Source organism: Pan paniscus, chromosome 21, assembly GCF_029289425.2.
Source record: "Pan paniscus chromosome 21, NHGRI_mPanPan1-v2.0_pri, whole genome shotgun sequence".
Taxonomy (NCBI): Eukaryota; Metazoa; Chordata; class Mammalia; order Primates; family Hominidae; genus Pan; species Pan paniscus.
Window position 1 is genome coordinate 40,766,348 of NC_073270.2, and position 12,894 is coordinate 40,779,241.

At 41.1% G+C, this 12,894-nt stretch overlaps 1 protein-coding gene across 8 annotated transcripts in view; it reads right to left on the reverse strand.

Annotated features, from left to right (window-relative positions):
• TRPC4AP (transient receptor potential cation channel subfamily C member 4 associated protein) overlaps positions 1–12,894 on the reverse strand; it is a 90,953-nt gene that overhangs the window by 31,004 nt on the left and 47,055 nt on the right. For all 8 annotated transcript variants that reach the window (XM_003831831.4, XM_063600802.1, XM_003831830.3 and 5 more), the window contains 2 exons: positions 10,794–11,001; positions 1,391–1,576 (listed from right to left, as the gene is read on the reverse strand). In XM_003831831.4, coding sequence (XP_003831879.1) covers positions 1,391–1,576; positions 10,794–11,001 — 394 coding nt within the window. The remainder of the gene's footprint in view (positions 1–1,390; positions 1,577–10,793; positions 11,002–12,894) is intronic.

Consider the following 12,894-nt stretch of genomic DNA (forward strand, 5'->3'; position numbering starts at 1 on the left):
GGCTGTCTTTGACTAGCTCTTTCCATGATCTCTCTGTTAAGCTTTCTACCTCTTCTGGTATCACATCCAGCTGTTAGGCTCTACTAACTGCTGACTGAATTCTCGACTGTTTTTGATAATGCCCTGGAGTATACACTGCTCCAAAGTCTAATTCAATTAAATTCAGGAAGGGGTAATTTTTGAAATTGAGCTTTGTTCTGACCTTGGGAGAGTTCTTCTCAGCTGTCTCCTTCCCTGGTTCTCTGGTGAACTAGCTGGCCTGTAGATCACCCTGTTCTTAATTAAGAAGAGGGTACCTGGCCAGGCACAGTGGCTCATGCCTATAAACCTGGCACTCTGGGAGGCCAAGGAGGGTGGATCACTTGAGGCCAGGAGTTTGAGACCAGCCTGACCAACATGGCAAAACCCGTCTCTATTCAAAAAAAGAGAAAATATAAAAAATAAAAGAGTAAAAAAAAAGAAGAGGTACCTCTTTTTATTTGCTTACCATCAAAATCTCCTCAGGCATGAACTTCCCTGGACTCTGTTCTTATTAACTGCCTCTCTCTGTGGGCAAATTCTCAGAGCAGGGTCAGTAGCCTCTAGTCTTCTGGGCTTGCCTCTCCCAGTGTAAAACCTCTGTACATGAGCAAGCTAGGGCAAAGGTGATCAGAGCCATAGAATTCTTGGCCTGAAGTATGTGGGATAGAGCTTCCACACCGTGAGTACAGTATGGAGCTGGGTGGAGGAAGGAAGCCTCTGACCTCTTTGCCATACTCACCGAGAACTTAGTCTCTTCAATTTGGAGCTGGAGGGAAGAAGAAAAGCTGATGGCCCCCCACTCCCAATGAGAAACCTATTCCTTGTTTGGGAGCTGAGAATTCCTGGGTTTGTATATTCTGAACCTGCTGGCCAGAGTCAAATGCTTTAGGGCTGGGCACCTAACCAAAGATGGGCCAGAGTTCTTTACCAGGAAGCTGGAGCTGAGACTGGGAGTCTTCTTATTTAATAGGCAGTCTTCTGCCTAGTCCCATCAAGGGGACCAGGAAAAGGCAGGGTACAGTGAGAGAGAAGACTAAGAAACACTGTAGAAAGAAAAAGAGACGAGGAGAGAAGTTTCTAGGTTCCTAAGAATGCTCTGGTTACTGGTTCTTGTTAGTCCCTGAGACACAGCTGTCTCAGGTCTGCAACAAAGCCCTTCTCCCTGAAATCAGGTCCACTTTGGGGAGTTCAATGAAGTTTCTGTAACAAGCTGTCAAAAGAGTCTTAATAGTCATGGTCTAGAATTGCCTTGAGGACAATTCTACTCTGAGCAAATCTCAAATTAATCCTTCTTGGAAAGAAGAGCAAGAATGGTCCCAGGTGCCCAAGGAAAAGCTCCCGATCACTCAGGGGACCCATCCTTCCATACCTTGATTGTGCTCTGACTCCTCATTGGCCACTCGCATCAGGGCATCTAGCACCAAAGCATTGTCTAGCCATGTGTACCACTCTTCCAACTCCTGAAGGAAGCTGGCTGTGCCCGTTGACTCTGACACCTTTCGAGTCGCCAGTTTGCAAAGCCGCTCAACGAAGCCAGGAATGCTGAGAAGGGCCGCTGCCAGGGAAAGAACAAGCGAGGAAATTTTCAAAATAGAGACCAGCAAAACTACCCCTAAAGCCCTAACAAACAATCTGCATGATAGGAATAATTCTTACTCTGATAGTAGCTAAAGCTACTCTTTTAAAATGAAATGTCAAACCAAGGAAAATAGTAATTATGTTACAGGCATAAGCTCAGTTTTTAGCAGGTACAGGGAAACAGGCTTTTTATCTACTGGGAATATAAATCAGAATAATCTTTATGCCTTAAATGTGTGTGTCTTTGAGCCAAGAGGTCAATTTCTGGGAATTTACCATAACGAAATAACCAGTCATATTACACGAGAATATCTGTATAAGGAGGTTTACTGATGTGGTTTCTGTAACAGCAAAAAGGTGAAGGTAACTAAATGTTCATCAACAGCTGATTAATTAAATACAATGACACATTTATACAATGGAATACTGCATAGACACTAAGAATGATGACACATACATCTTTATATAGTGACTCAAAACAGCTGTTTACTTGTTAGAGAAAGAGAGTAAATTATTAAACAATATGAATTTAATTTTCTTCAAAAATTTAAATATTTGCTTCTTCAAAATACAGAAGGAATGAAAGCATATATACCAAGGAATTTACTGTGGCTGTTCCTAAGCAGGAGAGAATACAAACATTTCTCTTAAAATTACTCATCTATAGTTTCTAATTTTCCTGTAACATTTACTAGCAGGATGAAAGATAAACATTTTTTTAAGGTAAAGAAAAAAACTGAATAATCACCCAATTTTTCTTTCCACCAATCTCATTTTATTCACAATGAGTGAGGTGGAAATTCTGATCGGCATATTAGAACATCATAAACTTTGGAGGCAGGGAGATCCATTATCAAATCCTGACTCCATCATTTAACCTTCTTTAAAATGAGACTAATGCCTGATCATGTTTGCCTGTATATGCATTAAGTCTCCCTGGAAGGACAGAAAAGAAGCCAAGAGCAGTGGCTGCCACAGTAAACAGCCATAAGATGGAAACAGCCAAAATGTCCGTCAAGTGGAAAAGGGGATTTAGGTCACTGAGAGTAACAGTGGAACTGAAACTTTTCAATAAATACCTTTTTGAATCTGCAGATTTTTTGGAACCATGTGAATGTTACACCTAATTAAAAATTAATAAATAACTAGATATTTCAGGATATCAAGGGATTACTATTAATTTTTGATATAGTGGCAGTTACGTTTCTTAAAAGTCGTTATGGTGTAGAAACACTGAAATATATGCAGGTGAAATTATACGATGTCTGGGGTTTACTTCAAAATAACCCAAGGTGAAGTAGGGTATAGTGAATGGGAGTAGAGATAAAGTAAGACAAGCTGGCCAGGCACGGTGGCTCATGCCTGTAATCCTAGCACTTTGGGAGGCCAAGGTGGGTGGATCACTTGAAGCTAGGAGTTTAAGACCAGCCTGGTCAACATGGCGAACTCCATCTCTACCAATAATACAAAAATCAGCCAGGCGTGGTATCGTGCGCCTGTAGTCCCAGCTACTCAGGAGGCTGAGGCATGAGAATTGCTTGAACCTGGGATGCAGAGGTTGCAGTGAGCTGAGACTGCACCACTGTACTCCAGCCTGGGCAAGAGTAATACTGTCTCAACGCGTGTGCACACAAACACACACACACACACACACACACACACACACACCTCCCATAATTAGTGAGTGGCTATAAGATGATGTTTGACCTTAGTTATAAAATAAAACTACATTGAGGTTCCTCAAAAAGTTGGCCGGGCACGGTGGCTCACGCCTGTAATCCTAGCACTTTGGGAGGCCGAGGCGGGTGGATCACAAGGTCAGGAGATCGATACCATCCTGGCTAACACGGTGAAACCCCATCTCTACTAAGAAGTACAAAAAATTAGCTGGGCACGGTGGCAGGCGCCTGTAGTCCCAGCTACTTGGGAGGCTAAGGCAGGAGAATGGCGTGAACCCAGGAGGCAGAGCTTGCAGTGAGCCGAGATCGCGCCACTGCACTCCGGCCTGGGCAAAAGAGCGAGACTCCGTCTCAAAAAAAAAAAAAAAAAAAAAAAAAAGTCAAACATAAAATTACCATATGACCCAGCAATTTCACTCCTACATATATACCCAAAAGAATTGAAAACAGGTGCACACACAAATATGTGTACACACATGTTCATAGCAGCACTATTCCCAACAGCCAAAAGATGAAAATATCCCAAATGTCCATTAACTGAAGGGATAAACAAACTGTGGTATCTACATGATGAGTATTATTCAGCCATATAAAGGAATGAAGTACTGACATGCTACAACGTTAATGAACCACAAAAACATTATGCCAAGTGAAAGAAACCAGATTCAGAAGGCCACATGCTGTATGATTCCGTTTACAGTTATGCACTGCATTAACGCTGTTGCAGTCAACGACGGACCACACAGAAGACGGTGGTGCCATCAGATTATAATACTGTATTTTTACTATACCTTTTTTCTATGTTTAGATACACAAATACTTACCATTATCGTACAACTGCCTACTGTATTTAGTACAGAAACATGCTGTACAGGTTTGCAGCCTAAATGTATCATGGGCTATACCAGCTAGGTTTGTGCAAGTACACTCTATGACATTCACACAATGACAAAATCACCTCACTGCATTTCTCAGAAGGATAGAGACTGCTAAGTGACAACATGACTGTATATGAAGTAATCTGAATAGGTAAATCCACAGAGAAAAAAGCAGAATGGTGGTTGCCAGCGGTTGGGGAGAAGGGGTAATGGGAAGAAGCTGCTTAATGTGTACGGCGTTTCCTTTTGGGGTGATGAAAACGTGCAACTAGATAGAGGTGGTAGCTGCACAACACTGTAAATGTACTAAATGCCGCTGAGTTGTTCACTTTAAGACGGCTAATTTTATGTTACGTGACTTCCATCTCCATAAAATAATTACACAGAAATAGATTTTTGTTTGAGACACCATTTTTTTTTTTTTAACATATCAGCTTGGCAAATATAAAAAAGTTTGATAATGCTCTGTACTGGGAAAGGCTACAGACAACACGGTGGGGAAGATGAACAAGTAATTTCTTTGGAGGGTTAATTTGTCAACACTTACTGATTTCCATTAATGGGGGACTAATTAAATTACGGTATGCCTGTATAATAGAATATTATATAATTACAAAAAGGAATCATATAATTCTATATATACTAGAGTGTAATTTTTGGCAAGATAAGTTTAATAAAAAGAGAGCAGCACTTATTTTATATTACCTATTTACATTACCATCTGTACAAACAGAAAGGAGTCAATCTCTCTCTGTCCCTCCCTCCTTCCCCCATCCCATGATTCGGCATGTATAGAATATTTTTCGAGGGACGTTTAAGAAACTGGTAAAAAGTTACCACAGGGAGGGGAACAAACTCTCTGCTGTACTTTTTGTATCATTTAAAAAAAATTTTAGGTGTGTATTATTTTTTCTAAAAACAAATCAATAGGCGGGGCATGGTGGCCCATGCCTGTAATCCCAGCACTTTGGGAGGCCGAGGTGGGTGGATCACCTGAGTTTGGGAGTTCAAGACCAGCCTGGCCAATATGGCAAAACCGATGTCTACTAAAAATACAAAAAAATTAGTCGGGCCTGGTGGCGCATGCCTGTAGTCCCAGCTACTTCGCAGACTGAGGCACGAGAATCGCTTGAACCAGAAAGTGGTGGTTGCAGTAAGCCAAGATTGTGCCACTACACTCCAGCCTGGGCAACATAGCCAGACTGTGTCTCAAAATAAAACAAAGCAAAAAAAACCAAAAAAGAAATAAAAAGAATTTGTATTCTACATGAAAATCTTCACACAGCTGGATTTTTACTCTTATACTTCTGTTCTCAGCAAAAATAGCTCCTGCTGCTTGACCTGCTCCTCTCAGGACAGCATGTAGGAGCTAGTCTTCCCCATTCCTGCACACTCAACACACTCCTCCAGATGGGAAGTGCCCTTTACTCAGGGTTCTAAGTCTGACTTCCCACCTGAGATTCCTGAGCTGTTGTGAGTCACTCACCTCTTGAAAAGCTAATAAAAGCTAAGACCTTCTCCCCAGAAAAAAATTCACTGGACCAATCATACCTAGCAACTCATACACAATCTCATGGGCTGACATCCCAGCATACCCAGTCCTTGTAATTCTCACAGCTTTATCAGTAGCTACCACACCTGGCTGGTTAATGTTAAACAGACAACTAAATCACTCACAACCCCTGAGAATTTCTGCAGAAGCAGGCCTCTTCTCTCTTCTCACTGTTGAAACATCAGTATTCCCCACATACTCCTGTAGTTTCCCCTCCTGCTTTCCAGCTTCATGTGCTGCATAATTCAGCCCCTCTCAGCTAAGTGTCACTTATAAATTGACAATTATCTAGCCTATAGCTTCATTTACATCTCTGCTAAGAATCCTGAAAGACGTTACTTTCCCCCAGAAGGAAACCAGCTGTTCTCTTCTAAATCGACAGAAGAACAACTGGTAGTTCTGAGAATCTCAAAAAGGACTCAAAAAATAATTATTTATTTTAAAATGAATCTCAAAAAATAATGACTTACGCTATCTTCCTGGGGCTCAGATAATTTACATTAGATAATTACATGTAAATTATCTGAGCCCCAGGAAGATAGTGTAAATCATTATTTTTGCTAGACAAGAAAATGACCTCACAGCCACAGTTTATTAAAAACGAAACGAAAACTTTTTGGCAACATCCTACATATTTCAGCTTTCCATACAGTTATGGACTGTGTCCCCACCCCCCGCGCCCCCACAAATCCATACGTTGAAGCTCTAGCCCTAAATATGACTGCGTTTTGAGACAGGCCCTTTAGGGAATGCGGTGGTGTGATGGTTAATTTTAGCTGTCAACTTGACTGGACTATGGGATGCCTACATGGCTGGCACAGCACTGTTTCTGGGTGTGTCTGTGAAGGTGATTCCAGAAGAGATTGGTGTATGAGTCTGTGAACTAAGGGAAAATCTGCCCTCAATGTGGGCAGGCACCATCCAATTGGTGGGGGAGCAGTGGGAGGCGATGGAGGAAAACAAAAAGGGATTCTCCCCCTTCTGGAGTGGGAAGTTTTTCTCCTACTGCTCTTGGATATCAGACTCCAGGATCTTTGGCTTTTGGTCTCTGAGACTTGCACCAGCAGTTTCTGGGGTCCTCCAGCCGGGGAGCTACACCATTAGCTTTCCTGGTTCTAAGTTTTCCGGACTTGGACTGAGCCATGCTAATGGCTTCTCGGGTTCTCCAGCTTGCTGACGGCTTATCTTTTATTTTATTTATTTATTTTTGGAGACGGAGTTTCACTCGTTGCCCAGGCTGGAGTGCAATGGCGCAATCTCGGCTCACTGCAACCTCTGCCTCCTGGGTTCAAGCAATTCTCCTGCCCCAGCCTCCCAGGTTGTTGGGATTACAGGCGTGTCACCATGCCTGGCTAATTTTTGTCGCAGATGGCTTATCATGGGACTCCTCTGCCTGTGATCGTGTGAGCCAATTCCCCTAACAAATCCCACCTCATAAATCCTACTGCTTCTGTCTCTCTGGAGACTGCTGCCTAATACAGGGAAGTAATTAAGGTTAAATGAGGTTATAAGTGTGGGGCCCTAAACCGAGAGGACTGGTGTCCTTCTAAGAAGAGGAAGAGACACCAGAGATCTCTGTCTCTCCTCAATGACAGAGAGGAAAATTCATATGTGGATACAATAAAAAGGTGGCCTTCTACAAGCCAGGAAGAAAGGCCTCAACCAGGAACCAATCCTGACAGCACCTTGATCTTGGACTTCTAGCCTCCAGAACTGTGAGAAAAATAAATGTCTGTTAGTTAAGCCACCTAGTCTACGGTACCTTGTTATGGCAGCTCAAGCTGACTGATACACACACCTGAGATAAAGGCATTCACTACTGGAGTGCAATTCAAGAATGATAACATTCAGAGGACTAAGACTCTTCTCACCCACTCGTGATTTAATTATGTCCACCAGCTTGGCCTTCCCAGGGCATCTGAATGGAGAAAATCGTGCGGGTAAGGGAATGGAGTAGGAATTATGGTCAGGGTTGGGAAGGGTCAGATCCTGCACAACCTCATGTGTGGAACTACAACTTTTAGGCTTTATCCCAAAAGCTACAAGCAGAATCACACATAGACTGTCTACTAGGCTAGTCACACAGATATGAAAGTGAATCTAGATTATTTTATAGAGACTTTAAGAAAAAACTCCCAAATAAAAAAACAAAAACAAAAACTGGGCTTTCCGTTCTCAGTTAATCAAAAAAGCCCAGCTGACCAGAACAGTTCATTCCTCAAGAATAATGGGTAATGCTGGTTTTACTTAAGTCAGTTTACAAATAGGCATCTGAAAGCAATCAATACTAACAGGATCAAAATCATCTGCCAGAATAGATTCCTTAAATGGGAAACTAAAAGATGAAAGTTACTTAGTGCCTCGGCATACACAGGCATCCAATACAGAACCTTTCTAGCCCTCAGTTTCCTCACATGTGCAATGGGGATACTAATCTCTATTCCACAGGGCACTTGAAGGATTAAATAAAATCACTTCTAGGTAAAGCAGTTACCCAGCGTTTGCCACATACCAGGAGCTTAGCAAATACTACCTTTTGTCAATGTATACAGAGGTGTGTACACCAGCTCTGAGGTATAATTTAGTTATAATGAAAGTCACTTTTTTTTTAAATTATACTTTAAGTTCTAGGGTACATGTGCACAACGTGCAGGTTTGTTACATATGTATACATGTGCCATGTTGGAAAGTCACATATTTTTTAAAAATGTAAATTTCCTAAAATGAGAACTTCCCCCAAATCATAAAGGAGTGGGAAGAAAACCATACACAGACCAAGGAAGACCTTGTATCTAGTGACACAGGAGGAAAAGCAAATCTGGAGAGAGAATAAACTGGGGTTGGAGTCCACAAACTTCTACCTTTACATATGACTACAACATGTAAAATTATATTCCCTAATAACCTACAAAGTATAGTTATGATCACCTCGTGTTCCTAACTAAAACTAGACAATAACAGAGTGAATGGCAGGTTCATATTCAGCCTCAGGAGAGGAGGCTGCTCTGAAGCACTTGATAACTCTGCAGAGCCAGCCTGGGGAATGCACACAACTGGACTTTAGAAACAAAGAACTGTTTTCAGAGCATGATTAGGGCTACCTCTGCATGGTCATGGTTTTCTACTGCTGCTTTTTAATGATACATTTGTATAATTTTACCTTATTTGGTGTACCATAAGGTACACAGTGATAGGTTTCTGTATTAACAATATTTCCAGCCTGTTAGCATTGAAAAACTAGCTTTTAAGACACAAGTTTCAGTTCAAACATGAATTATCTACACTCTTATGACCAAAATACATCTATGCCAGTTTCTCCAAAATCTGTGCAGGCAACAACATTTTAGATAGAACACAGTTCTTTTGCTACTGAACAGAAATAGGTGGGCTAGATTGGTTAGAATAGTGTTTTGTTTTTAAGTAATATATTTACACGGTTCTAAAATCAAACAATATATGAAAGTATACAGTAAGGAGTCCCACTCCCACTGCTACTACCTTCCCTTACCAGCTACTTCCTGTTAATAACCACTTTATGTTTCTTGTGTACCCTTTGTTTCTTTAGGCATACCATATATGTGGGCAAACGTATGGTCTTATTCTCCCCCTGACTTAATACAAAAACTATCATATCATATACACACTGTTCTGTATTTTCCTCTTTATCATTAATATATCTTGGAGATTTTTCTATAGCAGTACATAAGATCTTCATTTTTTCAAAGCTACACAATTTTCCATTATATAAATATTGAATACACTAAGCAGTCCAGTGTTAATGAACATCTGGGTTTCTAGTCTTTTGTTATTACAAATAATGTTGCAATGAATAATTTTTTTTTTTTTTTTGAGACGGAGTCTAATTATGTCGCCCAGGCTGAAGTGCAGTGGTGCAATCTGGGCTCACAGCAACCTCTGCCTCCTGGGTTCAAGCAATTATCCTGCCTCAGCCTTCAGAGTAACTGGGACTATAGGCGTGCACCACCACACCCAGCTAATTTTTGTATTTTTAGTAGAGATGGGGTTTCGCCATGTTGGCCAGGCTGGTCTCAAACTCTGAACCTCAAGTGATCCTCCTGCCTCGGCCTCCCAAAGTGCTGGGATTACAGGCGTTAAGCCACCGTGCCTGGCCTCAGTGAATAATCTTGTACAGTAGTCCCCCCTTAGTCAAGACCCTCACAGTGGATACCTGAAATGGCAGATAGCACCAAACCCTATATATACTATGTTTTTTCTTATATACACACATAACTATGATAAAGCTTAATTTATAAATTAGGTACACTAAGAGATTAACAATAACTAATGATAAAATAGAACAATTGTAACAAGATGCTGTAATAAGAGTTATGCGAATGTGGTCTCTCTCTAGAATTTTCCAGTTAATATTTTCGGATTGCAGTTGACCACGGATAACTGAAACCACAGAAAGTGAAACTGCAGACAAGAGGAGATTAGTGTCTATACATAATTATCTATAAAATGAAGGCCCAGGAGAGACTTAGTAGATCAAAAAGCATATGCATTTGTAATTCTGATAAAAAGTAGTTCTTAACTTTTTTTGTGGTTCTGAGCCCATTAACAAATCTAATGAAAGGTATGGAACTCAGTTCCCAAAATAATGAACAGATACACAAAATTTACATACTAGGAGCCTTCACATGGATCCATCTCTAGAGATATTTAAAAGGGGTGCTAGGTGTGGTGGCTCACACCTATAATTCTAGCACTTCAGGAAGATGAGGTGGGTGGATCACTTGAGACCAGGAGGTCAAGACCAGCCTGGGCAACATGGCGAAACCCCATCTCTACAAAAAATACAAAAATTAGCCCAGTGTGGTGGCACCTGCCTATAGTTCCAGCTACTCAGGTGGCTGAGGTGGGAGGATCACCTGAGCCTGGGGAGGTCAAGGCTGCAGTGAGCCACGATTGTGCCACTGCACTCCTGCCTGGGTGACAGAGTGACGATCCCATCTCAAAAAAAGAAAAAAAAAAAGAAAAGAAAAGAAAAAGAAAAAAAACTAGATGATTTAGTAAGGGCCTCAGAGCTATAATCTCAAAATTCTGAGAACTTGGAGACTTTACCTTGATTGATTTCAGCTGCAGAAGGCCCCAAACTCAAGCTCTTCTTCTGTTGAGCATTTTTGGCAAGAAGCGTGTGCTTGTCATCATTCCCTGTATCCATCTCTGAAATGGTGACAGCCAGAATCCGGCAGAAATTAGCGAGCTGCTGCTGATCGAAATTGGATACTAAGGAACTCAGATTGGGGACTTCATCTAGTCGGATCATTTCCTACAGAAGACAAAAATGAAACAATCCCCATGCTCAATTCACTCAAGAGATTGGATGTGCCTCTCTTCTGCATCCCCCTACATATGGGGCTTAGTGGCTAGATCACTTAGGTTCCTATCCCAGCTCTGTAACTTGCAGCTCTGAAACTTTGGTTAAGTTACAAAAACCTTTCGAGTCTTTGCTTGTTTATCTGTAAAACGGGACTAATCTACCTCACAGGATTAGTCTGAGGACTACATTTACCTTTTGAGCACCACTGTTTTCAATTGTTCTTGTGGTATATTTTGCCTATTTAAAAAAAAAGGAAATGCCTACCACTCAAGTTTTGGAAATCATAAATTACCATTCTTGCTACAGATTTGCTTTTTAAAAAAATAAAATACTTCAAATATAGCTAAAGGCCTCTGTGTATCCCCCATCCAGTTGCATTTTTTTCTCTCCCTGCAGACGTAAACATTATTTTGAACTCTGTGTTTATTATTCCCGTGCATATTTTTATACTTACAAATATTTCCATTAAAATACATGTTACTGCTCTGCATGCACAGTGTGAATGATACCATACTATACCTTACTTTTCATCCAACATTTTGAAGTTTATCTACACTGATACAAGCAGCTGATTCAATCACTTCCCACCATTTTACCCCACAGTTTAATCATCTCTCTCTTTTAAGAGACAGGGTCTCACTCTGTTGCTCAAGCTGCGGAGCAGTAGTGTCATCATAGCTTACTGCAGACTCAAACTCCTAGGCCCAAGCAATCCTCCTACCTCAGCTTCCCAAGTAGCTAGGACTACAGGTGCGTGCCATTACACCTGGCTAATTTTTTAATATTTTTTTTTTTGAGATGGTATCTCATTGTCGCCCAGGCTGGAGTGCAGTGGCGCAATCTTGACTCACTGCAAACTCCACCTCCTGAGTTCAAGTGACTCTCCTGCCTCAGCCTCCCAAGTAGTGGGGATTACAGGCGCCCGCCACCACGCCTGGCTAATTTTTGTATTTTTTAGTAGAGATGGGGTTTCACCATGTTGGCCAGGCTGGTCTTGAACTCCTGACCTCAGATGATCCATCCACCTTGGCCTCCCAAAGTGCTGGGATTACAAGCATGAGCTACCACGCCTGGCCAATACTTTATTTTTATAGAGACAGGGTCTCACTATTGTTGCCCAGGCTGGAACTCCTGGACTCAAGCAATCCTCCCACCTTGGCCTCCTAAACTGCTGGGATTACATGTGTGAGCCACTGTGCCTGACCCTTTCTTCTTTTAATACATATTTAGGTAAACTACAGTTTTTCACTATTAAACAATGTTGCAATGAACATTCTTACAGGTACTCTCTGTGTACACATATATGTGACCATTTATCCAGAGTGAGAGCAAGAATTCTTGTCTTTTTCTTGACTTTACCAGAAATAATTCCAAAACATTAAGTTCAGTATTTGCTGTAAATTTTAATATCCTATAAGTTAAATTTTAATAAATACCCTATATATAGTTTATAAGTTTTCCTTCTATTGCCAGCTTTTATTAAGAATAATTTTATAGAATGCCTTGTGCTATTTGGTTCTATTCTCACTCATTACTCCTTAAAATCTGTAAATGGCATGTACTACATCAACTTTTCTCATTTTGAACCATCCCCGTGCTACTCAGATAATACCTGCTATCCTTCATCCCACTAATTTACTTCCACTGGATTGGGTGTTTCTCTTTCACTGCACAGATCACATGAACTTTTAATAATCTGTTCCTGCATCTATTTCCCAAATAATCTGACCATACTTTGATGAAGGCATATATCCTACCCTTTCTCCTGAGACTCAATGCACAGGACCTGGTAGCAAGGGTATCAGTGAATGTGCCCAAAACGAGTGCATGATTCCTAGAAGC